The sequence below is a fragment of the Chiroxiphia lanceolata genome, chromosome 6 (genome assembly GCF_009829145.1).
Source record: "Chiroxiphia lanceolata isolate bChiLan1 chromosome 6, bChiLan1.pri, whole genome shotgun sequence".
Classification (NCBI taxonomy): domain Eukaryota; kingdom Metazoa; phylum Chordata; class Aves; order Passeriformes; family Pipridae; genus Chiroxiphia; species Chiroxiphia lanceolata.
In genome coordinates, this window is record NC_045642.1 from 63,177,055 (window position 1) to 63,203,631 (window position 26,577).

Below are 26,577 nucleotides of genomic sequence, written 5' to 3' on the forward strand. Positions count from 1 at the left end.
CATTTGTGGAGGGAACTGAATTCCCCCTGTGCTGCTCATTGGTGTGTGTGAGCACTTCCAGGGCCTGGCCCCTTTCCCAGTCAGTCCATACACACAGAGCCTGCCCAGATCCCTGATGGACCAGGATTTTTCCCTGACCAGTGAACCTCAGGTCTCCAGTATTTCCTTCCTTCTCCCTTTGTCCAGTGTTGCAGTCTCTGCTGCATCCCTCCCCATCCCTGAATGAAGCCCAGACAAGTGCCTAACTCCCATTTTCATGGAAGCAGGATGGCTTGAGTTGGGAGGGACCATTAAAGTCTTCACTTCAGCATCCTCCCCACCCTGCCCCATCACCCTGATGCTGCTCAGCTTCCCCACCACAAAGGTCCTTCCTCCCACCAGCATCCACTCCACTGTCCCCATCTCCTCCACTGTCCCTGTCTCCCCCAGTGTCTCCATCCCTCCTCAGCTCAGGGGCTTCTCCAAGGTCTCCCATAATGGCTTTGCTGTCCTCCAGGCCCCTCCATCCCCTCTTGTCCATCCCATCTGCACAAAGACCCAACTCCTGCCATCTCCCACCTCTGGCAGCCAACTGTCAGAATACTGGGAATATTTGGGGTGTGGTACCCCTGGTACCAGCAGACCCAGTTCAACAGGGACTCCAGCAGCACAAGCAAGTCAGGAACAAGCCACCACCACAGTTTTGGGGACACCCCCAGCCCATCCTGCAGCAGGGAGGATGTGCAGAGGGACGGGAGGAGCTCCCCACATCTCCGGCCACATCCTGCCTTTCCCTGCGTGCTGCTCCCGCCCTCCCCCAGGGACGATATTCCAGCTGCCATCCCATGAGCTGTCCCACCAGGCACGGTGGGACCCAGCTGAGCCACGTGTCTCTCATTGCAGGTGACTCTGCACACCGGGCTGCCGGTCCCTGAATTCTACGCCTCGCGCTCGGCCATGCCGTGAGGATGCTCCCGGAGCCGGCTGCCTCTTCTCGGGATGAGAGGAGCCAGCCTGTTCCCTCCTGCAGGACAAGGCCAGCCACGCAGCCACTGGGGCCCTGCTCAGCTGCCGGGTCCCTGCTCAGCTGCCGGGTCCCTGCTCAGCTGCCGGGTCCCTGCTCGGCCTCTGGCCGGAGACGGGGAGGGAAAGCGGGAAGGAAGCCCCCGGCTTTTGGTCATCTCCGCTCTCCGGCCTCCGCGCTGTCCTGTGTGTGTGCGCTTCGCTCTTTAGCTCTTCCTGGCTGATGAAGTACTTAGGTAGCCTGAGCTGTTCTCCTGTGTCCGCTTTTAGGTTTGGTTTTACTGATTTCAGTTGGGGTTTTTGGGTGGGGGGCAGTCCCGTCTCGTTCCGCAGAGCGCTCTCCCCCCCGCTCCGTGGGGCCGGACAGAGGGACCCCCACCACGGGAAAGCTTCCACCCCTTCCAGCCCGGTTACTTTGCAGGATATTTCTTTCCCCTGTGGCCTTTCTTGCAGAGCACCCTCGGTCATGTGTAGAGGTGGGTCCTGGATTACCAGTCAGTCTCCATGTCCTTACCAAAACGCCCGACTCTGTCCCGTGTCCCCCTGGGGCGCAGCGGTGGGGCAGGGGTGGCCACCCTATTCCCGGGTGCTCCAGGTGCTGGCAGGCCCTCGGGTCGATGCCAAGCACCCACGGGGGGGTTTCTTCCCTGGCTCCCCACACCCCAGTGCCAGCACACTCGCCACAGCCATAGGCCGGAGAGCCCTCGCCCGGCTCTCTGGAGATTAGTGTTTATTTTTTTATAGTTGCCATATGAAGCCTAGCCTTAAATTGAACTGATAGTGTCCTTCCGATCACCAGAGAATCCATTCTGCAGTGAGGGGCTGACGGGGAGCCCGGGGATGGGGATGGGGTTGGGATGGGATGGGGAGGAAGGAGAGTGGCCACAGCCCTGCCACGCACTCAGGAATACGCGCCCGCTGCCCTGCCTGCGCCTGCTGCCGGCAGCAGTTCCCGGCAGCCTCCACTCCCTACTTGACTTTCTGGTAATTCAAGCGCAGGAGAGGACCAGGAGGTTGTGGGTGCCGTGCCCGGTGCCAGCCCCCATTCCTGAGCCGAGGGCACCTGCATGCTCATGTCCCCACGCTTCGCTTTCCGGTCCCTCGCCGGCTCCCGGCGTGGCTGGTGGAACCCGGACAGGCAGTGGGATCACTGCCCAGCGGGTGCCAGTGTTCCCAGACCTGGCTGGATATTCCCAGCCTGGCCGCAGAGCCGCAGCTCTTTGCTCCAGGGCCGGCTGGGATGCGACGGGAATCCCGGCCCAGCAGAAAGACAAGTGTAAATAGCCCATTCCCTACCAGCGTGCCCTCCTCCAGGACGGTCCCGTTCGTTCCCTCGTTGCTCTGGCATTAAGTTTTCCTAATTTATTGGATGGGTGCTATCTCGTTGACTCACACCGAGGAGTTTCTCCCAGCTGCAGGAGAGCCGTGTTGCGGGACAACGCCGAGCAGCTCCTTGGTGAATCCCTGAGGAGCCCCCGTGGCCGGCTCACCCGGGGCTCCTCTCCAGCCGTTCTCCCCCCGTTCTTTAGGATGTTCATGGTGCTTATTAGACCCCCCAGTGATTGTAAGACGTCGTCCCCCCCGTGCCGCGATGGTAGCTGCACTCAGCCGCTGTACTGACGAGAAGTGTCATGTTTGCTGTTCTAATAAAGGACTTTTATGAGAGAAGGGCAGAGCTTCCCGGAGCATCTCTGTGCCACCACAGCCCCAGGCCTCAGTCCCCATCTCATCCCTCCTGGTGGACGTCCCTCACTGTCCTTGTCTGGAGGCAGCAGCAGGGAATGGGCAGAATTCAGACCACGGGAGGGAAGGGGGATGGAAGCCAGTTAAAGAAAGAATTCTTCCCTGTGAGGGTGGGGAGGCCCTGGCACAGAGAAGCTGTGGATGCCCCATCCCTGGAAGTGTTCAAGGCCACATTGGATGGGGCTTGGAGCAACATGGGATAGTGGAAGGTGTCCCTGCCCATGGCAGGGGGGTTGGAACAAGATGGTCCTTAAGGTCCCTTCCAACGCAACCCATTCTGGGATTCTCTGGAACCCAGTGCTGTGACAGCACCATGAGATGACCAAAGGGCAGGGGGGTCTCATGCCACTGTGTCCCTTTCCCTGGCATGGCAGCTCCCCCTCCTGCAGTGGTGCCACAGCTGGTGAGGCAGCAGCACCCATGGAGCAGCAAGGACAGGAGATTTAATTTATCCCCCCATGACCAGGAGATGCCCCAGGAGGGAGACGGGTCATTGCAAACCCCGTGTTACACCCATGTGTGGGGAGCTAACCCAGGCACAGCCAGGAATCCCAAATCCAGCAGCCCCACATCCAGCCAGCCTTTTCCTAAGCCTTTCCTGAGCAAACTCCTACATCCCTTCTTCATGAGAAGAGGTGACAATTCCCTATTCCCAAGGTGGATGCTGAGCTGGGACAAGTGGGAGAGAGGAGGTTGCAGCTCCCAGCCCTGGTGACATGGGGCCACTCAGGGCTCCCCGCTCCACCTGCAGCCCATCAGCAGGGATGAGGGATATAGGGAAGGAGGGATGGAATCCTACAGGAGGGAGGAATGACCAAGGCTGGATACAGAGCAGCATCTCCCCAGGGAGACTGAAATGGAGGCAAAATGCTAAGGGGAGGGCCATTTCCAAGGGAACAGCATGGACAGTTCTCCCAGGGGCATGAGAAGGGCTTGCTCCTGGAATATCAGTGCCTGCTCTGTTTTCTTGGAGTGCCTCAGGAGAGGTTTTCAATGTGCAGCCTCTGAGCTCACCACGGGCTCAAGTCCAGGCCTAAAGAAGAAAATGTTAATGCATTAAGTGCATCTCGGAAGGATGTTTGTCCCTTCCAGAGCAGGAACGTGCCCAGGGACACCGCAGATACAGGAAACTGCATCCTCCCTGCAGCATGAAAAACCAGCCTGGAAGTCATGGACAGCACAGGGAACAGCCCAGGGCCAGAGAATCTAGTGCAGCAGGACAAGGGTGAATGGTTTTACACTGACAGGGGAGATTTAGATGAGATACTGGGAAGGAATTCTTGGCTGTGAGAGTGAGGATGCCCTGGCACAGGTTGCCCAGAGAAGCTGTGGCTGCCCCTGGACCCCTGGAAGTGTCCAAAGCCAGGCTGGACGGGGCTTGGGGTGACCTGGGCTAATGGAAGGTGTCCCTGCCCATGGCAGGGGGTTGGAATGAGATGGGCTTTAAGGTCCCTTCCAACCCAAACCATTCTGAATGATTCTATTATTATCAAAGTGGAAACCTGGGCATGCTTCTAATCTAATCTAACCCTGCCCTCTGGCAGTGGGAAGCCATTCCCCCTTGTCCTGGCACTCCAGGCTCTTGTCCAAAGTCCCTCTCCAGCTCTCCTGGAGTCCTTTTAGGCACTGGAACAGTCTCTGAGGTCTCCCCAGAACCTTCTCCAGGCTGAACACCCCCAGCTCTCCCAGCCTGGCTCCAAAGCCTCCGAGGGCCTCGAGCCCTTGGAACATCTCCACGGCCTCCTCTGGACTTGTTCCAGCAGCTCCACACCCTCGCTGGTGCCCCAGAGCTGGAGCACAGGTGGGGTCTCACCTGAGCAGAGCAGAGGGGAACAATCCCCTTTCCTTGCCCTGCTGCCCACGCTGTGGGATGAGCCCAGGACGCTGGGAAGGGAAAGCACACAGGCTGGAAAGCCTGCGGAGCCACGGCTGGGGAGGAGGAGGAGGAGGAAGTGTTGCGTTGGAAGCTCATATGGGATTTTCTTGCCCTTGGGACGAACGGGAGGCAGGGCCAGGCGGGCAGGGCAGAGTCCTGCGGGCAGCCTGGGTACGGGAACAGCTGGGAAGAGCCCGGAGCCGCTGGGGGGGGAAGACATCCCACGCCATTTCCAGAGGGATTGCAGGCGGGCAGCGAACAGTGAGGAAGCGTGGGGAGAGGGAAGGGGGGCGGGAGAGGAATGCGGGGGGACCAGGGGGCGGTAGGGAGGGAGGGACCGTGACACAGGAAAGGGACCGAGGCACGGGGGGGTTCGTGACACTGGGGGGGGGGGGGGGGGACACGACACGGGAGGGGCGGGGACGGGGATGGATCGTGACACGGGGATGGATCGTGACACGGGTGGGACACACATCATGACACTTCCCGGCTTTTCCCTCCGGGGCCGGCGGGGGAGGACCTTGTACGTGCTCCAAGAGCGGCTGCCCGGGCGGGAGGAGCCACGGGTGGGGCGGGCGGGGTTCTGCGTGGGGCGGTCCCTCCGTGGGGCGGTCCCTCCGTGGGTGAGAGCAGGGACGGGGGAGCGGCCGCGCCCGGAGTCGCTCCGGCCGCCGCAGGTGCGATGCTGGGGGGGCTCCGTGCTCTGCCCCGGCTCCGCGCCCCCCTCCGCTGCACCCCCTTTGTCCCCCCCCCGCTTTTGCACTCCCTCTCTGTGTGCCCCCGGGGTCCGCCTCTTTGCACCCCCTTTCCCCTTTGCACGCCCCACTGAGACCCCCGGAATCCCCCCACACACCTCCCTTTGCACACCCCTCTGTGAGTCCCTGGGTCTCCCCTTTGCACATCCCTCCGTGCCCCCCGGGCTGCGGTTCCCAGGACACCCCCATTCCACTTGCCTGGCATCCCTCCTTCTGCACAGCCTCCTGTGCCCCCCGGGGGTATCCCCCTTTTTTTACCCCCAGGTGGCGGTCCCTGGGTCACACACTTCCCACGTTCCTGGGGTTCCCCCGCTTTGCACACCTCTCTGTGACCCCTACCCCCCCAAGCCGGGGTCTCCCTCCCCTTACACACCCCTCAGTCCATCCCTGGGGTCCCTCACGGTCCCCACCGTTGCACATCCTTCTGAACAACTCAGGCGGCGGTTCCCGGGGCACCCCCTTTGCACCCTCCTTGGTGACACCCCCCCTCCCGGAGTCCCCTCCCTTTGCACGCCCCTCTGTCCATACTCGGGGTCCCCCTCCTTTGCACACCCCGCTGTGACTCCCGGGGTCCCTCTCCTTTGCACACCCCTCTGTCCATCCCTGGGGTCCCCCTCCTCCTTTGCAGACTCCTCTGAGACTCCCAGCGCTCCCACACACACACCTTTGCACCCTCCTCTGTGCACCCCCGATGTTCCCCCCCTCGTTGAGCGCCCTTCTGAGCAACCCAGGTGACGGTCGCCGGGCTTCCCCCGCCTTGCACACCCCTCTGTGACCCCTCGAGGTCCCCCCACCTCTGTGACCCCCGGGGTCCCCCCTTTGCATCCCACTCTGTCCATCCTCGGGGGCTCCTCCTTTTTACCCCGGGTGGTGGTTCCCGGGGCACACACTTTCCACATTCCTGGGGTTCTCTCCTTTGCACACCCCTCTATTCCTCCCCGGGACCCCCCGCTATCTATCCCGGAGGTCCCCCGGGGTCCCCCTCTTTACACACCCCTCTGAGACCTCCGGGATCGCCCCTTTTGCACTCTCCTCTGTGACTCGCGGGGTCCCCGCTTTGCACAGCCTTCTGAGACCCCCAGGATCGCTCCCTTTGCACGTCCCTCCGTGCACCTCCGGGGTCCCCCCTCCCCGCACCTCCGGGGTCCCCCCTCCCCACTTTGCACCCCTCTCTGTCCATCCCCGGGGTCTCCCCCTTTTTACCCCAGGTGGTGGTTCCCGGGGCACACACTTTCCACGTTCCTGGGGTTCTCTCCTTTGCACACCTCTCTATCCCCCTCCCCGGGACCCCCCACCATCTACCCCGGGGGTCCCCCTGGGTCTCCCTCTTTACACCCCCCTCTGAGATCCCCCAGGATCGCTCCCTTTGCACGTCCCTCCGTGCACCTCCGTGGTCCCCCCTCCCCACTTTGCACCCCCCTCTGTCCATCCACCACCGGGGTCCCCCCCACTTTTTACCCCCTCGGGGCGGTCCCCGGGGTCCCCCCCCCTCCCTTTTTGTCCCCCCCGAGTCTTGGCCGCCGCTCCTCCCCGCGCGTGGGCGGCCCTTTGCGGGGCCCATCCCCATCCCGTCCCCCTCCCATCCCCTCCCGGGGCGGTGCCAGCGCGGGGCGGAGGCGGAACGCGGCAGTGGAGCCCAGCCCGTGTGCCCGTGTGCCCCCTCCCCGTGTCCCCGCAGCCCCACCGCGATGTCGCGGCCGCTGTCGGACCAGGAGCGGCGGAAGCAGATCAGCATCCGCGGCATCGTGGGCGCCGAGAACGTGGCCGAGCTCAAGCGGGGCTTCAACCGGCACCTGCACTTCACCCTGGTCAAGGACCGCAATGTGGCCACCCCACGCGACTACTACTTCGCCCTGGCCCACACCGTGCGCGACCACCTGGTGGGGCGCTGGATCCGCACCCAGCAGTACTACTACGAGAAGGATCCCAAGGTGGGAGCGCTGGGATGCGGGGGAGAGGGGGGGGGGGACACCCCTCTGCGTGGTGGGACCCCCCCCGCGGTGGGTCCTGGGTTATGGCTGGGGTGGGATCCATCCTAACGCCGTGGGCTTGAACCCTCCCTCCGCACTGGAATATAAGAGGTTGGGGAGGCTCGATTTTTTCCGTGAATTTAGGGCTGTTCCCGGTAACTTTTCCGAGCGGAGGGATTGGACTTTACCAAGCGAGGCCACTGTCCTTTGCTTTGCAAAACAAACAGAGCGCGGCTTGGCCGGGAGCGGGGTGCAGGGCATGGGAACGCCGTTTGTTGTCCCGCGGCGCCGGCGTGGGTGCTGTCTACCAAAACCAACTCCAAAGCCTTCCCGGGGGAATTATTGGAAAGCCAACCACAAACAGGTCTTGTTTAACACAAGTGATCCCAAGCGTGAGAGATCCGGTTTGTGCAGGAGTTGCTGTGCTGCTGCTCGTCCCGCTGGCTCGCTCCGGGCTCTGCCCCGCGGGGATTAAGCCCTAATCCCTCTCCTGACACCTGGATGTCCCTGTCGGCATCAATTTCCTCCCCGCCGACACCTCGCTGGGACCGTGCCAGCCCCGATAGCTCAGCGCTCCCCCGTGTTGCGTAGGGGTGAGGAAAATGAGCCTCTTCCAGGACTTGGATTTGGGACTCTTCCGTGCAGGCAAGCCGTGCTGTGTGCCTGGACTCGCTGCTCCCAGCTCTGCAGCGGTCAAACCAGAAATCCCCAGGGATCCTGCCCAGCGCACCCTGCCCGTGGCGGGAGGGTTGGAACAAGATGACCTTTTAAGATCCCTCGCAACCCAAACCAATCTGTGATTCCGGGGTTCTGTCCCGTCTCCATTCCCAGCCCGACTCCGCGCAGGTCCTGGGGAAGGAAACCTGTCGAGTCAGCGACTTCCTCCAGCCTAAATCCTTCCTTAAAACCTGCCGGTGCTGACGCCAGGGGACGGCTTAACGCAAGGCCAGAGCGGCCGCGTCCTGTGCCCGCGGTGTCAGCGGGAGCATCCCGTGCTCCGAACCCCCGGGAAGGGCAGAGGAAGCCCGTGTCCCCACGGTGTCCCCACGGTGTCCTCACAGTGTCCTCACAGTGTCCCTACAGCCACCGCCTGGCCCCCGGCGCCTCGCGTGGTTTTCCGGTTGCTTTGCAGCTCCGGGGTCACGGGAGGAAACGTCTCCTCTTTTAAAGTTTAACTTTGTGCCGCCGCGGCCGCCGGCGGGCGTGTGGGGTGGCCATCCCGGAGCTGTCCCTGCTCTGGGACGGGGCAGCGGGGCTTGTCCAAATTAAAACGGCCTCTTCCCGGCTTGGGAAACAGCAGGAGAGTAGGGCAGGGGCTGCAGGGCCACACAGGAGCCACAGCCCTCAATTTCCTGACACAAACCACCCTGCTCTCTTGAGAGTTCTTGGTGAGATATCACCCACTAACAGCTTTGGGGTCCTGGGGAGGTGACCAGGGGGTGGTTTTCTCTTCCAGAGGATTTACTACCTCTCCCTGGAGTTCTACATGGGGCGGACGCTGCAGAACACCATGATTAACCTGGGGCTGCAGAATGCCTGTGACGAGGCCGTGTACCAGGTGAGCATCCCAGGTGGGGATGAGGACTGGGACAAGGAGGGCTCTGTGCTCTCCAGCTCCTGGGAATGTCCGTGTTTTGTCACACTGGCTGCAAACCACTCCTTGAGCTGCAGGAAATGCTGCTCCAAGACCTGCTCTTGAAAGGCCTGGAGCTGCCCAGCCCAGCAGCTGCGATCTGGGGAACCAGCAGGATCCCATTTCCAGCCCATAAACTGGAAGGGAACTGGTGGTTCTATGGATGAGGCCGTTAATACCAATAATCAGTGGCGGGGAGGAATAAAACCTTGGCCTACTCAACCCCAGCTGGGCACTGGCACCTGATGGCACTGGGGTTATCTGAGGTTTCTGGGTGGCTCCTTTCCTCCCCACACTGTCACCTTCTGTGCCCAGCACTGCCAAACACGGTCAGGGCGGTTGCACAAGAGCAGGAACATGTTCAAAGGAGAGGAACTTATTTTTAGGGTGGTTTTTTAAAATTTTTATCCACTTGCTGTGACCATGGGACATCAGAGCCAAGGGTTTCCATGGGAAAAGGGGGCTTAGCTGAGCTCCCCGAGGAGTTTTTGCATAGGCAAAACCTCTTCCTTCCACAGGATCCCAGGCTGGAAAATTTAAATTTCCCTCAAAAAGTGGTGTAGGTTCTTCTCACCTTAAAGGGTGATGATGCCTGGAGTCAGGAGGATGGGCACCTGGGTGCCTTCCCCAGGGGATTGGGGTGCTGGGGGAGCAGGAACATGGCATCCAGGTGCCTTCCCTAGGGGATTGGGGTGCTGGGGGAGCAGGAACATGGAATCCAGGTGCCTTCCCTAGGGGATAGGGATGCTGGGGGAGGAGGAACCAGGCATCCAGGTGCCTTCCCCAAGGGATGAGGGTGCCGTGGGAATGAGAATATGGCATCTGGGTGACTGGCCCAAGGGATGGGGATGCTGGGGGAGCAGGAACCTGGTGCCTGCCCCTGTGGGACTGCAGCCAGGGAGAGAGGGAACAGGCCTGGGAATAAGCCCTCAGAGCCCTTGGGAATGTCTGGGACCCCAAGAGCAGCACCCTGGTCACAGGTGGGTGCCCCCCATGCCCAGAACTTGCCCTCAGCGAGGTCATGTGTGTGTGTGTCCCTTGTAAAGGCTGGTGGAGTGACTTTAAACACCAAAGCTGGACCCTGCCATGGTGTGGAGCCGCAGCCAAGGGGGAGAGGGGCTTCTCTGGGTGCAAATCACAGTGTCCCAGGGGTGGGTCTTGTGGGACTGGGTGCCTTTCCACCCTTCCTGGAGACCACCTGCAAGGGAGTGTGTGCCAACAGTGCCTCCCCTCCGTGGGGCTGGGCACCCTGGGAGTCTCCAACTCGTCTCCTCCTTGTCTGTAGCTCGGCCTGGACATAGAAGAGCTGGAGGAAATCGAGGAGGATGCCGGTCTCGGCAACGGGGGTCTCGGCAGGCTGGCTGGTGAGTGGGACACATCCCTGGGGGCTTTGCACCCACCACAGGGAGAACCTAATCCTGGGGGGTTTATTGCTCCAGCTTGTCCAGTGTGTGGAGTGAGAGGGGCTGGGTGGCTGCTGGCCCTGCCTCATGTCCCTGCAGGGCTGCTGCTCGCGGCCATCGCCTGTCCCTGGGGAGAAGGATCCGCTGCCTCCCAGGGCTCCTGGGGAATCCCAGCTCACTGCTCCCTCTCTCCCTGTCAGCCTGCTTCCTGGACTCCATGGCCACGCTGGGGCTGGCAGCCTATGGCTACGGCATCCGCTACGAGTACGGCATCTTCAACCAGAAGATCCGGGATGGGTGGCAGGTACGGATGGAGGTGTGGCCCCAAACTCACCTCCCCCTTAGCTCAGGCTGCACAGACACTCTCCCTGAGCTTGGAGGCTGCTGCTGTGATATTTAAAGCTTGTCAGATGCTTTCCTGAACAAGTTTAGCTTCTTAAACTGGTGCAAGCACAGGGCATCCCTCCTTTGTCCCCATCCACAGCGTGCCCTGCTCGGGGCCACCCCAAGAGCTGCTCCGTGGAGCAGGTGAGGATGAAGCAGTTGTGTCCCTATTCCTCATGGAGCCAGGCTGGAAGAGGCTGGTTTGGAAACGCAACATTAGCAATGCACTAAGAGAAATGTTGTTTTTTTCCCCCATCCCTCACCCCTCAGGCAGGGAGACACGGGGTTCAGGGTTGGCTGGGGTAGATCCCTGCCTCCAGGTGGTGCCAAAATCAGGGCTGAGGGCGGACAGACTCCCAAGTATCATCCCCCTTTTGCCACGAGCAGACAGAGCCTTTCCCAGCCATCCTCCAGCTGGGGAGAGATTCCTGGGGCTGGTGGCCCTGTCACTGCTCCTGCTCCCTCCATCAGGTGGAGGAAGCCGACGACTGGCTCCGGCACGGCAATCCCTGGGAGAAGGCCCGTCCCGAGTACATGCTGCCCGTGCACTTCTACGGCCGCGTGGAGCACTCGGACACCGGCGCCAAGTGGATCGACACCCAGGTATGGGATGGGGCCGGAGAGCAGGGAACAGCCCTTCCATGGATATAGGGATGGGCGCAGGTTTGGCTGCTCCTCATCTGCAGCCAACCTCCCCGTCCCTGGAAGTCTTCAAGGCCGGGTTGGACGGGGCTTGGAGCAACCTGGTCCAGTGGAAGGTGCCCCTGCCCATGGTAGGGGGTGGAACAAGATGATGTTTAAGGTCACCTCCTACCTGCATACAGCTCTAGAGTTCCCAGAACAAGAAGGACATGGAGCTGCTGGAGCGAGTCAGAGAAGGACACAGAGATGTTCCAAGTGCTGGAGCACCTCTGCTCTGGAGCCAGGCTGGGAGAGCTGGGGGTGTTCAGCCTGGAGAAGAAAAGGCTCCAGGGAGACCTGAGAGCCCCTTCCAGTGCCCAAAGGGGCTCCAGGAGAGCTGGAGAGGGACTTTGGACAAGGGATGGAGGGACAGGACAAGGGGGAATGGCTTCCCACTGCCAGAGGGCAGGGTTAGATTGGATTAGAAGCATGCCCAGGCTTCCACTTGGATAATAGTAGAATCCCAGAATAATTTGGGTTCGAAGGGACCTTAAAGCTCATCTCATTCCACCCCTTGCCATGGGGACACCTTCCACTAGAACCAGGCAAGCTGGGGTGTCCCTGGGGGTACCAAGCATGTCCGCACACACGCAACCCCATGAAGGTGGACACAACCCTGAGCTCCACCCTGGGTCTGTGGGATGGGAGGGCTCCAGGAGGAACATGGAGGGATCCCAGCCCAACTCCAGCTGCCCTGACACTGTCCTAGGTGGTGCTGGCACTGCCCTACGACACCCCCGTGCCCGGGTACATGAACAACACCGTCAACACCATGCGCCTGTGGTCGGCCCGGGCCCCCAACGACTTCAACCTGCGCGACTGTAAGTGGGTGCTGGTGGGGTGCTGGGGGGAGATGGGGCGAGGTGAGGGGGTCCCATGCCCACCTGATCCCTCTGTTCCTTCCCCAGTCAACGTTGGAGACTACATCCAGGCCGTGCTGGACAGAAACCTGGCGGAGAACATCTCCCGTGTCCTCTATCCCAACGACAACGTGAGTCACGATGTGGGACGGGGGGGTCTCTGTTTTAGGGGAAGGGGTCCCTGTTTTCAGGATGGCTAAAGAGCTCACAGACAGAGCGGAGAGTGGAGCAGCCCCTCTCTCCAGGACACTGCAGAGATGCTTTTAGTTGTGTTTTGAGCTGCTTGGACGGGGATTGCTGCTTCTCACCAGGACGAGTCTTTCCCTGAGCACAGATTGGCCGGGAGGGAGTGGGGACGAGCAAGTCCTGCTGCAGAAACATTCCTTGAGTCTCAAAATACAACATGAAGGCAAACTGCTGAATGCTGCTGGTGTTTCCCTGATGGTCCTTTGCAGCCCTGGGACCAGAGGTTGTGCCTCAAATTGCCCTTTGCACCCCAACCCTTTTGTTCTTGCCTTGCTGCACACTGGCACGTGATGGAGGCGTGATGGGGATGTACAGCCCTTCCCAGCCACAAACCAAGCTGTGGAGCAGGGGAAGAAGTTGAAGGTGGCTCTCCTTGCTCTGCAGCTTTATTGGGGCTGGTCCTGATGGATTTTTTTTTTTTCCCATTAAATCCTGGGGAGGGCCAGGGGCACCACAGCTCCAGTGGTGAGGTTGTCTCCTGCAGCATCTCTTTTGCAGACCATCAGGATGATGTTTTGTGCTGCATGAAACATGGTTTAATTCTTGTCCTAGAAATAGCTCCTGTCTGTTACAGCTCCTATGGCTTCCCTTCCCGTTGTCCCACTACCTTTCCTAGCAGCCAAAATGTTCAAACCAGGGGAACAGGTTTTGGTGATGCTTGGCAGGGATTTAACCTGATTGCACCAGCACATCTCAAACCCCTGTGCTGAAATCTGGGAGCAAGAAGATGTTGGGATTAGAGCTGGTGCTGGGGGACGTACAGGGTGCTGAGAGCTCAGTGTGGGTCCCTGGGCACAGGGAGCACCGGGAAGCACAGTGAATCCTGCAGGAATCCTGCAGTTCCCTGCTCCTCTGCCCACAGTTCTTTGAGGGGAAGGAGCTGAGGCTGAAGCAGGAGTACTTTGTGGTGGCTGCCACCCTCCAGGACATCATCCGCCGCTTCAAAGCGTCCAAATTCGGGAGCACAGACACCGTCCGAACCGTGTTTGACTCCTTCCCCGACCAGGTACAAGCCAGGGCTGCTCTGACATGTGCCTTGGAGCTTGTCCCAACACCTCCCAGATGCTGGAGAGGTGTTTGGACCCTCCTTGGCTGCCCATGCCCCATGGGATGCCCGGTGTCCCCCACGTGTCCCCACCCTGCTTTTCCAGGTTGCCATCCAGCTGAACGACACACACCCCGCCATGGCCATCCCTGAGCTGATGAGGATTTTCGTGGACATCGAGAAGCTGCCGTGGGATAAGGTCGGGAGACCCCACCCGGCTCTTGGGTCTCCTCCACTCGCACCCACCCGCCAGCGGCGGAGGAGCTGGGGAACCAGTTTTGTGCCTGCTGGGTGGGATGTGGAGCGGTCGGGTGGGGTTTAACTGGTGTGCACTGGGAGGAGCTGGCTGGGCCGTGATGGTGGGGGGACCACGGGTGGGTGCTGCTGAGCGCCGGCTCTCCCCACACCAGGCCTGGGACCTCACCAGAAGGACCTTCGCCTACACCAACCACACGGTGCTTCCCGAGGCCCTGGAGCGCTGGCCCGTGGACCTGGTGGAGAAGCTGCTCCCCAGGCACCTGCAGATCATCTATGAGATCAACCAGAGACACCTGGACGTGAGTGCCTGGGGGCCGTGCAGGAGCACGCTCCGGAGAGAGGGACAGGGATACAGTGTCGGGGGATGAGGGGGATGCACAAACTGATGATGTTGGGGGGGTGGGCGGGTGATTCCAGCTGCTGTTTTGGGAGGTTGGTGCAGAGAAAAGTACTTTTCCCATCAGCATATTGCCATCCTGCAGCTAGTGGCTGTTTAGAGGCTTCACCCATTGCTCCAGGGACCCCCTGTTGGGCTTTTCTTTGCTTCCTAAACGCTAAATTCTTCCCGGGAAAGGATGAGGTTGGAAGTGCAGAGGAGATGGTGGTTTGACCTCCTGGTCTGGCAGCACGAGGCTTTTGACAAAACGTCCTCACTGGCCAAATGTGGTGCCCCAAAACCCATCTGGGGGGGGATTTTTGGGGGTCCTTCTGTCCAGAGACACCCGTGCTGGGGAAGTGCATCCTTTGAAGGGGGTTTGCACCGTCACAACAAAGTAAAAGCCACCACTCCAGTGCACTGGAGATATTGCCATGGTCCCCTCCTTGTGAGCCATGGGGTGGGACATCCCTCAGTGCCACCACCACTCACCACCTCTCCGGCTCCACCGGCAGCACATCGCATCCCTCTTCCCTGACGACGTGGAGCGGCTGCGGAGGATGTCCCTGATCGAGGAGGAGGGCAACAAGAGGATCAACATGGCCCATCTCTGCATCGTGGGCTCCCACGCCGTCAACGGCGTGGCCAAGATCCACTCCGAGATCGTCAAGACCCAAGTGTAAGCGCGGGGAGGGAGGCAGTGCTGGGTCACCCCCGCCTTGGAAGTGGTGGTGGTGGTGGTGGTGGCAGGGTGGTGGGCGAGGCTGAAGCTGTCCCCTCCTCGTCCTCGCAGCTTCGAGGACTTCGCAGAGCTGGAGCCGGAGAAGTTTCAGAACAAGACCAACGGGATCACCCCCCGGCGTTGGCTCCTGCTCTGCAACCCGGGGCTGGCGGAGCTCATCGCGGAGGTAACGGTGTGGGGGGAACGCCCTGGGCCCCCTGACCCTTCCATCCTGATCCCAGGGACCCGGGGGATGCCATGAGAACATCCGACATTCGCACCTTCTAAGCCACTTACATCTTCTAAATGGTTGAGGGTTGAGGGGGTGACAGTTGAGGAAGGGGGGTTCTCCCCCTCTGCTCTGCCCTGGTGAGACCCCACCTGCAGTGCTGCCTCCAGCTCTGGAGCACCAACATAATATGGATGTGGAGCTGCTGGAACAAGTCCAGAGGAGGCCACAAAGAGGATTAGAGGGATGGAGCACCTCTGCTCTGGAGACAGGCTGGGAGAGCTGGGGGTGTTCAGCCTGGAGAAGGCTCCAGGGAAACATTTCAGTGCCCAAAGGAGCTCCAGGAGAGCTGGGGAGGGACTTTGGACCAGGGCCTGGAGTGCCAGGACAAGGGGGAATGGCTTCCCACCGCCAGAGGGCAGGGTTAGATGAGATATTGGGAAGAAATTCTTGGCTGTGAGGGTGGTGAGGCCCTGGCACAGAGAAGCTGTGGCTGCCCCATCCCTGGAAGTGTTCCAGGCCAGGCTGGACAGGGCTTGGAGCAACCTGGGCTAGTGGAAGGTGTCCCTGCCCATGGCAGGGAGGTGGAATGAGATGAGCTTTAAGATCCCTTCCAACCCAAACCATCCCACCATCAGCACATGCCTGTGCTCCCGTTGCAGAAAATCGGGGAGGACTATGTGAGGGACCTGAGCCAGCTGACCAAGCTGCACGAGTTCGTGGACGACGACCTGTTCATCCGGGAGGTGGCCAAAGTGAAGCAGGTGAGGGGTGCGGGCAGGGGGTGCACGGGCAGGGCAGGGGGGGCAGAGACCAGGGGCTGAGACACTCCCTGCCCTCGGCCAGGAGAACAAGGTGAAGTTCGCGCTGTACCTGGAGAAGGAGTACAAGGTGAAGATCAACCCTTCCTCCATGTTCGACGTGCACGTGAAGAGGATCCACGAGTACAAGCGGCAGCTGATGAACTGCCTGCACATCATCACCATGTACAACCGTAAGGCACCGGGGCACGGGCTGTCCCCAGGGGTGCACCAGCATCCCTGTGTCCCCCATTCCCCGGTGACACTGCGCTGCTCTTCCCTCCAGGAATCAGGAGGGATCCTGTGAAGCTGTTCGTGCCGAGGACGGTGATCATTGGGGGCAAGGTGAGTTGGGTCAGGAGTTTTTAAGACATTTTGATGGAAGTCCTTAAAAGTACACTGGGGGATGTGGGTGCAGATGCCTCATGGGGCTGTGCCTCTACATCTACCTGCCAGGAGGGTGAAGCCAGGTGGGGGTTGGTCTCTTCTCCCAGGTAACAAGTGACATGACAGAGGAAACAGCCTCAAGTTGCACCAGGGGAGGTTTAGATTGGATATTGGGAAAAATTTCTTCACCAAAAGGGTGGTCAGGGATTGGAACAGGCTGCCCAGGGAAGTGGTAGAGTCCTCATCCCTGGAGGGATTTAAAGGACGTGTGGATGTGGCACTTGGGGACATGGGTCAGTGGTGGCCTTGGCAGTGCTGGGGGAATGGTTGGACTTGACGATCTTAAGAGGGCTTTTTCAACTAAAACAATTCCATCATTCTATGTCCATGAAGTTCTCCAGGAAGTGCTGGAGTAGCCTGGTTAGCTTCAACCCAAACAAGGCACCAGATTTGGCGGGGGAGGGGAGGCTGGGACAACCATATGTTGCCTGTGGTCACAGAAGTCCCCAAAAATGTGGTGGTGCAACACGTGTTGGATACGATGATGGGAGCAGGGCTGAGCAGGTTCTTCCCTGGATATGTGGGAGCTGGGTGTGCCTCACCTGGCCCTGCCACCAGCCCTTGTGGCTCACCTGTGGCTTCTCTCCTTAGGCTGCCCCAGGATACCACATGGCCAAAATGATCATCAAGCTCATTAACGCTGTGGCTCAGGTGGTGAACAACGACCCCATGGTGGGGAGCAAGCTGAAGGTCATCTTCCTGGAGAACTACAGGGTCTCCCTGGCAGAGAAAGGTACCCTGGGCACATTCTGGGGAGGGGATGTCCCTCTACCAGCCCATGGCTCCATCCAGGCAGCAGATCCAACATCCTCTGGCGTGATACAAACTCGGAGCTGGTCCCCACGAGCCCCTCGTGTCCCCGTGTTCTGTTGGCAGTGATCCCTGCGACCGACCTGTCGGAGCAGATCTCCACGGCGGGCACCGAGGCGTCGGGCACGGGGAACATGAAGTTCATGCTGAACGGGGCCCTGACCATCGGCACCATGGACGGAGCCAACGTGGAAATGGCCGAGGAGGCCGGGGAGGAAAACCTGTTCATCTTCGGCATGAGGGTGGAGGACGTCACGGAGCTGGACAAGAAAGGGTGAGGGCTGGGGACGCCACAGGGGTGTCACCCCGGGCAGCTGGGCCTGCACCATCTCATGTCACCCCTTCCCTCCAGGTACGACGCCCAGCTCTACTACGACCGGCTCCCCGAGCTGAAACAAGCCGTGGACCAGATTAAGAGCGGCTTCTTCTCCCCCAACGAGCCCAACCTCTTCGACGACGTCATCAACATGCTCTTCCACCACGACCGGTGAGGCCTGGGGTGCCATCCTGCCACCCCCTGGGCTGGGTCTCTCCCCTGCAGCAACCATCCCTTTTCTGGCCCTGATGACCACATCAGGGTGGTGGGGCCGCACTGCACGTGGACGGTGCTCCCCAGGCACAGGCTCTGCAGGGATGGCCCTTCATGCTTGCTGCAATAACACCTTTGGGTGTGCAGCCCCTCCAGTTAATTTTGGGTATTTCAAGGGCTTTCCTGGCCAAAGCACTGAGCAGCCATGAGCATTGGGATTGGAGAAGTCTTTTCCCTGGGTGCCCTCCCGGGGCATCTGGGGTTCTGTACCAACAGGGCCTGGGGAGGGGGAATTTGGCTGGAGGATTTGTGTCAGAGGAAGCCCCAGATGAGGCACCATGCCATGCTCCCACCTTCCCTTTCCTCGTGCCCCTGACTCCTCTTCTCTTCACTGCTCCAGGTTTAAAGTCTTCGCAGACTACGAGGCTTATGTGAAGTGCCAGGAGAAGGTCAGCGAGCTGTACCTGGTGAGTGCCAGCCCGGAGACGAGGCAGGACGTGTGCTGGGACACAACATCCCATCCCACAGAAGGGGTCTGGTGGGGCTGTGCATGGAGATGGGATCCTGTGCTGCTGGCTGAAAGCCACCCTTGGCCAACAAGCCACACTATCCCCGGCCTTGGGGCCAACAAGCCACGTTGTCCCACCGCTCTCCTTGCAGAACTCCAAGGCCTGGACCAAGATGGTCATCAGGAACATCGCGGCGGCCGGCAAGTTCTCCAGCGACCGCACCATCAAGGAGTACGCCCGGGACATCTGGCACGTGGAGCCCTCCGACCTGAAGATCCCCCCGCCCAACGAGCCCCGGGACGCGGCCCAGGACAAGACCCCCAACGGCACAGCGGCGTAGGGACCCCCCCGGAGCCAGGGGCCGGAGCCAGGGGCCGGGAGCACATGCGCTGTAAAATTCTCTGCTGTCTTAGTCTGTGTGTCGCTGCTGCTGGCTTTCCTACGTACGGAGCGGGAACCGGGAAAGGGGCGGGATTTTTATAACGTCAGGTGTCGTGCGGAAAGCGAAAAAACCACGTCGCCCTGTTTTGCTTGCATTAGGTGCTAAAAATAAAAAGTGCCATTGGAGTCCAAGGGGCTGTTTGCTGAAGCCTAAAATTAGGGACTGGGCTTGCTTCCACCAACGTTAACGGCCAGGGATGGGGTGGGCAGCACAGCTGGACACAGCTGGACACAGCTGGCTGGGCCCTTGCAGGCGCTGCTGAAGCAGGATATGGGGGTGCAGCCCTTGCCAGCCCTGAGGCACCAGTGCCAGGGGGTTGAAGGGTGTTTGAAGTCAGGCTCGTGTACCCCCACCACTGATCCATGGGATCCTCCCACTCACGGCTCTGGTGACCCAGACCACACCAGTGTCTCCATCCCTCGAGTCACCTGCAGCATCCTCGAGGCAGGGGGCGAATTAAAAGGTTTTTCAGTAGTTTTTATTACTTACAGCAGTAAGCTCAGTGCCATGTGGGGGTCCTGGAGTGGGATGGAGGGAGCACGTGGTCGCTGCACGCAGCAGTTGGCGTCACTTCATGTTCAAAAAGTCTCTGCAAACAAGATGTAATAAATCTTACACTGTGTCACTGACCCTCCTGTGCTGCGTCAGAGCCTGATTTGTGATCCCTGGATGTGGGGCTGAGCTGGGCTTGGAGCATCTCTGCACCCAGGGCAAAGAGGAGCTGGTGTCCCCAGGGCCACTTCTCCACGACACCCAGACCGAGGGCAGTGAGGAGTGATTGAAACTCAAAAAGTGATTCCAGCAAACACCGTGTGGAGGGGAAGGAGCAGGGGGAAGACACCTGTGTGGTTGCAGCAGGAGAGAAGGCACCAGTGGGAGAAGAAGCCAAGGCTCATCCTGTGCCCCCCCATTTCTGTGGAGCAGCACTTACTTCACCAGGGCTGGCAGCTCCGGGTTGAACGAGATGTAGTCGTGGCCCAAGCCCAACTTTTCGGGAAAGGTAATGAACTTCACTTTGGTTTTGTCCTTGTAGGCGCTGCGAGCTGTCTCATAGAGCTGGGGTGGGGAGGGATTGTGGTTAGTGGGACCCCAAACCCGCTCCTGGCACCCTGGGGGTGGCCACCCCCTCTCTGGCCACTTCATCCCTCCAAAGCCAGGCTGGAATGGTGCCTCCCCCCGTGACAGCCCAGATGGCAGGTCCCCACCTTGCGTCCCAGGTGTGGAGGCACAACACCATCATCTTCTGCATGCAAGATGAGGAGGGGACAGGCCAGCACCTTCACGCTGTGGGCAGCAAGCATGGTGCTGAGGACTCACCCCAGAGCCAACAGACCCACAGGAGCCTCCCCAGCTCCTGCTAAAGCTCCCACAGCACCCCGACCCCCCGGCACTGCCCCTCAGAGCCATCCCAACCCATCAGTGGCACCCACACTGGGTGCCCTGGCATGTCCACATGGGTGATGCCCACACTGCCTGCCCTGGCATGGCAGCACCGAGCACCCTAATCACCTTGAACCCAATTAGCAGGTCTCTGGTTTCAAAAGCACCCGTAAATCTCTCTGGCATGGGCTGCGGGTGGGACGCGAGTGGGTAGTGCCCAAAAACAGGGATGGTGGCTTGTGGACTTTGCTTAATAATCACACTGATATCTGATAAGTTATGCAAATAAAAAGGCACTTTTGAGGCATGAGTAAGCTGGGTAAACACAGAGGAGTGCAGGCATTTCATGGGGTGACATGACACCTCTCCTCGGCCAGGTGGTCCCGGAATTATCCCGGCAGCGCCCTGGAAACGGCTGCGCCCCTTCCCACCGGGAACTCACTTCTCATCACTGCGGAAGAACATGTCAGCCCGAGCCAGCGAGTCCAGGATGAGGTACCCAAAACCCGGGAACTGGCGGTAGATCTGCCAGGGAGAGAATTTGGGGGGTGCTAAGCCATGGCTTGGATACAAGTGTGAGGGGGGAGACCCAGGTGGCTGGGGCTGACATTGCTGGGGGACCCCACAGGCAGAGCCTGTCACCAACTGGGGACCCAACAGGCAGAACCCACCCCCCCGTCACTGCTGGGTCACCCCCCCAGACTCACCTTGGTGATGGGGATGTGGGCAGCTGCCTCTCGGATGTTGGTGTAGGGAGACTCCAGGACAACGGCATCAACCTGGACCCCTGAGGGCAAAACAGGGTGGGAGCACTGTGGGGGGCTGTCCCCCCTCCCCAGACTGCTGCCACACTCCCCTCCCAGGCAGCAGCTCTGGGGCCAAGATATTTCCATCCCACTAAGGAGGACAGGGATGGCCACTTGTCCCCACCGCAGGGGCCAAGCTTGATGCTAAAGCAGAGTGACAGGGCTCCCCATCTCCTCTGTGGCCCCCAAAATCTGGCCAAGGCTGTGCAGAGCCCCAGGGGGACACCACGTGGGGACAACCCAACCCAGCCATGCTGGCCCTTACCTCGCTCCTCCTGCAGTTTCCTCGCTGCATTTGTGGCAATCCTGTGACAGGGGAGGTGACAGTGAGGGGGAGCAGCCATGACACCCTGGCAGGGTGCACAGCACCCTCAGACTTCCCCCTTCCTTAGTCTGGCTTTGCAGATGCCTCCACCGAGGAGCCACTCCAACCCTTTGGTCCATCCCCAGGTGCCTCCAGTTTGGCAGCAGTGTCACAGGGAGTAGGGTGGGCTCTGAGTCCCTCCATCCCCCACCCTGCACCTACCCTGTCCCCAGGGAGTGTCCCCAGAAGAGGATGCTGCTGTTCCCACTCCGTGCTTTCGCCCAGTCGTAGAGTGCCAGGACATCCGTCGTGAAGCCGCTCTCCGTGGGGTGTCCAGTGGAGTCCCCATAGCCTGCAGGGGACATGGCTCGGTGTCACCACCCTGGGGGGGACCAGCCCCAAGAGGGGGTCACCCAGTGAGAGGCAGGGGGATGACTCTACCTCTGTAGTCCAGAGCCAGGATGTGGAAGTCGGCAGCCCCCATCGTCTGTCAGAGCAGCAGGGTGTTACGACTGGGGGGGTGGGGGATGCACCCCAGGACCCCCAGCATGGCCAGTTCACTCTGCCCAGGGTCCCTCCCAGGTCCCTTGAGCCAGCAAGAGCCTTACTCCCAGCAGGTTCCAGTGTCCCCACAGGACACCACTTACCTTCAGGAACTGGACACGGTGACGCGCAGCCCTGACAGGGAGAATGAGGTTAGAGCTCAGGAGGACAGACCCCAAGGGACCCTCCCCTCCAGCACCAGTGCAGGTGAGTGACCAGGGTGACCTTTTCCCAGGAGGGGAGATCTGGATGCTCTGGGGTGGCTGAGTTTTTATCCCCTTTATCTTTTAGGGATTTTTTTATGACTGACAGTTCAGAACCCACCGCAGCAGCCCTGGCCCTGCAGCACTGCCGGCTGCTGCACCGAGTTTGCTGGTTCTCACCTGAGAGCAGCCCCTGCACCCATCCTCCCCTGGTCCTGGCCCTGCAGCAGCACCCACAGGCACTCACCTGGTGCCCCCATTGCCGTGCAGGTAGATGATCACGGGGTGAGCATCAGCAAGTGCCTCCTCGTACCAGCGCCGGTCCCGGCCCCGCGCCTCGGCCGCTCTGCTGCCCGGCACCGTGTGCCTGGGGGGCACAGCAGGGTCACCCCGGGGGATTCCACCTGGCTGAGCCAGGACAGTGCTGTGCCCACCCAGGACGCCGAGGATGTCCCGCTCACCAGATGCCAACGGTGACGCCCGGCTCGGTGGTGAGGTGCAGGCTGATGGTGTTGTTCACCAGCAGCTCCGGCCGCCGAAAGTCCGCGAAGAAGGGGAAGGCCACTGACGGAGAAATCACAGCCATCACACCTCATGCCCAGTTGCTTTTCCACCTCTTTTTTTTTTTTTTTTTTTCCAAATCAACATGTTATGGTTTTTAAACTATTTAAGGCCACGCTCGGGTAGACGAGCTCAGCCCTCTGCCACGTCCTCCTACCCCGGATTCCCAGCCCCGCTGATGTTGTGCGTGCCCAGGCATGTTGTAACTTCATGCAGTAAACAGGGTCGGCAGCACCACATTATTAGAGCTTGCAAAACGCAGGGAAAGGTCTCTCCGTGCCTCCTCTGCAAGCCCACGGCCCAGGGGGAGTCGGGTGGGTGCTGTCCCGGTGCCACCCAGGCAGCGGGTGTGGTCCCACCCATGTTCTGGGGGCTCCCCACCCACCCAGCTGAGTCCCTGTGAGGGTTCTCTCGGCTGGGACAGCCCCAGGGTACTCACGGAAGTTCAGGTAGACAAATTTGGTGAGCACGCTGGGGAAGAGGCGGACGAGGAAGGGCACGGAGATGTAGATGAGGAGCATTCCCAGGAGGAGGGTCCCCAGGAGGGTCCCCAGGCAGGGGAGCCAGGAACGTCGGCCCCTGCAAGGGAGGCACCTTCTGAGCACATCCCCTCCCATCCTAAGGGATCTGGGGTGCAGCAGAGCAGGCTCCCCATTCCCAATCCCAGCCGTGATGGTTGGGTACAGCAGCTTTTCCCCACGAGGGTCTGAGGATGCCGTTTGTGTCCCCCTGGGATTGGGAACTGGATCTCCACACCAGCACTGTCTTTGGCTTTTGGGGATGGAGCCAAGGTGTTGGAGCAGCCCCGCCGTGACACCGTGTGATAAAGCCTGATTCCATCCCCCACACCCTCCCACAGGACGCCGGGAGGCAGGAAAGGCAGCTTCCCACGGGATACCGGCAGGCAGGAAGGGCAGGGACTGTGCCAGGGCTGGGAGCTGCAAACCAAACCGGCGATAAGGAGCAACTGATACTCTGTGGCAACACCCCAAGTCCTGGCTGGTGAGACACAGTCACAAAGGTGTCCCCAAAACTGGCACTAAGAGCTTCTGCAATACTCCAGGGACACCAGAGGAAAGGTGGGAAAGAGCTTGGAGAGCCCATAGCCCACAGGGCGATGTCCCCAGGTGCCACCAGCATAGGGTGGGGGATTGTGTCTGCCTTGACAGTGTCCTGCACCAAAGAGACTGGAGACACATCCAGCTGCCCTCTGCAGCAGGAAGACACAGCCCCAGCCTCCAAGAGGGAAAGGAAAGCCAAGAGCTGCAGCTTTCCCGGCATCAACGTCCCTCGTGGGCTCATGGTGCCAGGTGATGGGGAAACCAGTCTGGGCACTGGGGGATTTAGGGCAGAGGTTTCTGATGGGTAGCCAGGCACAGCTCAGTCCCTGGGTCACCACCCCTCCTGCAGAAGAGCCTCTAGTCCATTCTCTGCCCCAGGGCGTGCTGCAAGATCCTGAGGAGAGGTTGCAAAAGGGGTGCCAGAGGAGGGTGGCACTGGTCCCCAGGGCACAGGGGGCTCCTTGAATCCCGCTCATCCTTCAGGTCCTTGGCCTGAGCAGCCCCGCTTTATGCCGGCAGCAACAGGCCAGGAATGCCATGGAGAGGCTGCAGGGAATCGTCAGGTGCTGCTCTTGGTCTACACCCAATGTTCAAGTGCAGGGGAGAGCCCTCACACAGCCTTTGCACAACACCTGCTGCAGGTGAGCACTGACCTGGACCGGGGGGATGTGCCCACCAAGGGGCACCTCTGACAGCTGGCAGGGCAACCACGTGGGACAGCAGGGTGGCATGGCACAGCATGGCATCGGGATGAGGAGGGACATGGCCACAGAGTAGGGCCATGGCCCTACAGGGTCATGGCCACTGCACGGGGTCACGCTGGTGGCAGGGTGACATGGGGACACAGCCACGGTACAGGGTCACAGCTATGGCAGGGTGACAGGGGGACACGGCCAGAGGGTGAGATCACCCCCGTGACAGACAGGGCGGCACGACCACGGCAGGGGGGGCACACACGGGGTCACGGCCCCAGCGAGGCGACAAGGCCACGGCGTGGGGACACGGGAGCACGGCCCCAGCACGGCCCCAGCCGGGCAGCACGGCCAGGGCACGGGGCCAGACCCGTGACACGGGGGACACCGCGGTGCACGTGGTCACAGGAGGCACGACAGGGGACGCGGCCGAGGGACGGCGACAGCGGCTCCGGGGAGCGCAGCGGCGCGCCCAGGCCGGCGGGTACTCACCGCTGCTGCCGGGCCGCGCCGGCCCTGCCCTCCGCCCGGCCGCTGTCGCCGCTGTCGCCGTCCCTGTCGCCGCCGCGCCGCCGCATCGCTCCGCGCCCGCCGGCGACAGCGCCGCGACACAGCCGACAGGCCCCGCCCACGGCGCGGGACACGCCCACTCCAGCAGGACACGCCCACACCAACAGGCCACGCCCACCCCGAGATACGTCCCTGGCTGCAGGTCACGCCCCTTGTCCTAAGCCACGCCCCCGTCACGCCCCCTTAAGCTCAGGGGGCGGGGCCAGAACCGCCCACGCGGGGTCCCCGCCCGATCCGGGGCTGGGCGGGTCTAGGGAGGACCCCAAAATATCTGTGGTCCCCTGTCCCTCAGGGACAGGCGGGTTTAGGGGTGACCTCGGTCTGTGGTGCAGCCCCCTGTCCTCTAGGGATTGGTGGATATAGGACGGACCCCGGCGGGGTTACAGCTCCCTGTCCCCCGTGGCTGGGTGGGTCTAGGGGGGACCCCAGAAGATCTGCAGTCCCCTGTCCCCCAGGGATTGATGGGTCTAGGGGAAAAATCACAGAAGATCTGCAGCCCCTGGTCCCCTAGAAACGGGCAGGTCTAGGGGGGCCCCGGTCTGGGTTAAAGCCCGCTGTGCCCCAAGGATGGGTGAGTCTAGGGGGGACCCATCAGGGCTGCATCCCCTTGTCCCCCACGGACAGGTGGGTCTAGGGGGGACCCCGGTCCGTGCTGCAGCCTCCTGTCCTCCAGGGACTGATGGATCTAGGATGGACGCCGGTGGGGTTACAGCCCTCTGTCCCCCAGGGATGGGGGGGTCCAGGGGGGACCCTATCGAGACTGCAGCTCCCTGTCACCCAGACACAGGCAGGTCTAGGGGGAGTGATGGTCCAGGTAGAGAGGGCTCCCTTAAATATAGTCCAAGGAGGAATGGGGGCAAACCCTTTCCCAGAGGAGCAGCCACCCCTGGCATTTTGAGCTGCTCTTGTTCCACCTGCCCTCCAAAGCAAGGCTTGTACTGGTTTTCCTGAGTTAGAATCATGGAATCCCAGAATGTTTTGGTTGGAAGGGACATTAAAGCTCATCTTGTTCCACCCCCTGCCATGGGCAGGGACAGGTCCCACTAGATCAGGTTGTTCCAAGCCCTGTCCAACCTGTCCTTGAACACTTCCAGGGATGCCACAGCTTCTCTGGACAATCTGTGCCAGGGCCTCATCACCCTCTCAGGGAAGAGCTTCTTCCCAATATCTGATCTAAACCTCCCTCACCAGCCCTGAATGCAAATCCAAAGACAAACAGGTCTGGTCAAACCGGGGCTGTGGGCAGGCAGGTGCATGTTCCCCATCAGCAGGTGTTGTAATAAGGTGGCACAAGCCAGGCCCAAGCTGCTCTTCCCATGCCACAGGGGCAGGAGAACGTGAGAAATGACCAACAGATCCAGCTGGATTCACACACAAGAGCTTTTTCCTTCCACTCCCAGATTTTCCCCATTCCCAGTGGGCACTGGGGCTGCAGCTGGGGCACGTGGCAGTGGTTTGTCATGAAGATGATGGGAGAAATGGTCCCCACGGGGATGGGCAAGGTGCCTGAGGGATCTGGAGCTCCTGAGGGCTGGAAGGGATCGGCATGGAGTCAGTGCAGAGTGCACACCAGGATGGAGCAAGCACACAAATGCTTCTTGTCACAAGGAGCCAGCACAGCAAGAGTGGCACACATGAGGGTTTCCTGGGCTGGAAGGAAAATCCTACAGTGCAAGGGTGTGCAGGATCAGGCCCGAGCGGCCGTGCTGGGAATGCGATTGTGCGGTGGGAGCCGAAC

General features: G+C 60.8%; 4 protein-coding genes across 12 annotated transcripts in view; 3 read left to right on the forward strand and 1 right to left on the reverse strand.

Annotated features, from left to right (window-relative positions):
• The window catches only part of TRIM9 (tripartite motif containing 9), a 64,006-nt gene extending 61,334 nt beyond the window's left edge, over nucleotides 1-2,672 (forward strand). For all 7 annotated transcript variants that reach the window (XM_032692053.1, XM_032692055.1, XM_032692056.1 and 4 more), the window contains one exon: nucleotides 883-2,672. In XM_032692053.1, coding sequence (XP_032547944.1) covers nucleotides 883-945 — 63 coding nt within the window. In that variant the 3' untranslated portion in view covers nucleotides 946-2,672. The remainder of the gene's footprint in view (nucleotides 1-882) is intronic.
• LOC116788859 (maestro heat-like repeat-containing protein family member 6) overlaps nucleotides 1-26,577 on the forward strand; it is a 946,858-nt gene that overhangs the window by 592,535 nt on the left and 327,746 nt on the right. The window lies entirely within an intron of this gene.
• On the forward strand, nucleotides 4,758-19,344 carry PYGL (glycogen phosphorylase L). 3 transcript variants are annotated; one of them, XM_032692046.1, is made up of 21 exons: nucleotides 4,758-4,882; nucleotides 7,055-7,307; nucleotides 8,803-8,904; nucleotides 10,265-10,343; nucleotides 10,583-10,686; nucleotides 11,238-11,369; nucleotides 12,157-12,268; nucleotides 12,356-12,438; nucleotides 13,416-13,559; nucleotides 13,705-13,797; nucleotides 14,009-14,155; nucleotides 14,748-14,911; nucleotides 15,026-15,140; nucleotides 15,845-15,946; nucleotides 16,029-16,176; nucleotides 16,269-16,327; nucleotides 17,021-17,162; nucleotides 17,306-17,513; nucleotides 17,592-17,726; nucleotides 18,169-18,235; nucleotides 18,429-19,344. In XM_032692046.1, the coding sequence occupies exons 2-21, from the start codon at nucleotides 7,065-7,067 to the stop codon at nucleotides 18,615-18,617; spliced, it is 2,568 nt and encodes an 855-aa protein (XP_032547937.1). In that variant the 5' UTR covers nucleotides 4,758-4,882; nucleotides 7,055-7,064; the 3' UTR covers nucleotides 18,618-19,344. The 3 variants fall into 3 exon arrangements, with proteins under 3 accessions (XP_032547937.1, XP_032547936.1, XP_032547938.1); XM_032692045.1 differs by lacking the exon at nucleotides 4,758-4,882 and adding an exon at nucleotides 5,237-5,298; XM_032692047.1 differs by lacking the exons at nucleotides 4,758-4,882; nucleotides 7,055-7,307 and adding an exon at nucleotides 8,716-8,734.
• ABHD12B (abhydrolase domain containing 12B) lies at nucleotides 19,176-24,847 on the reverse strand. The gene is made up of 13 exons (XM_032692096.1): nucleotides 24,762-24,847; nucleotides 22,956-23,095; nucleotides 22,417-22,519; nucleotides 22,203-22,322; nucleotides 21,857-21,887; nucleotides 21,651-21,696; nucleotides 21,432-21,561; nucleotides 21,171-21,211; nucleotides 20,807-20,886; nucleotides 20,542-20,624; nucleotides 19,925-20,003; nucleotides 19,651-19,775; nucleotides 19,176-19,308 (listed from the first exon to the last, which is right to left on the reverse strand). Exons 1-13 carry the CDS (start codon nucleotides 24,845-24,847, stop codon nucleotides 19,287-19,289), a joined length of 1,086 nt encoding a protein of 361 aa, XP_032547987.1. The 3' UTR covers nucleotides 19,176-19,286.

Bases quoted from the DNA above. Each gene is read 5' to 3' on its own strand.
- PYGL (XM_032692046.1), top strand. From the start codon at position 7,065: ATGTCGCGGCCGCTGTCGGACCAGGAGCGGCGGAAGCAGATCAGCATC. The intron at 10,687-11,237 runs GTACGGATGGAG...TCCCTCCATCAG, and splicing joins AGATCCGGGATGGGTGGCAG to GTGGAGGAAGCCGACGACTG. The intron at 14,912-15,025 runs GTAAGCGCGGGG...TCGTCCTCGCAG, and splicing joins GAGATCGTCAAGACCCAAGT to CTTCGAGGACTTCGCAGAGC.
- ABHD12B (XM_032692096.1), bottom strand. From the start codon at position 24,847: ATGCGGCGGCGCGGCGGCGACAGGGACGGCGACAGCGGCGACAGCGGC. The intron at 22,323-22,416 runs GTGAGCGGGACA...TGTGCCCCCCAG, and splicing joins GGCGTCACCGTTGGCATCTG to GCACACGGTGCCGGGCAGCA. The intron at 20,887-21,170 runs GTAAGGGCCAGC...TTTTGCCCTCAG, and splicing joins GAAACTGCAGGAGGAGCGAG to GGGTCCAGGTTGATGCCGTT.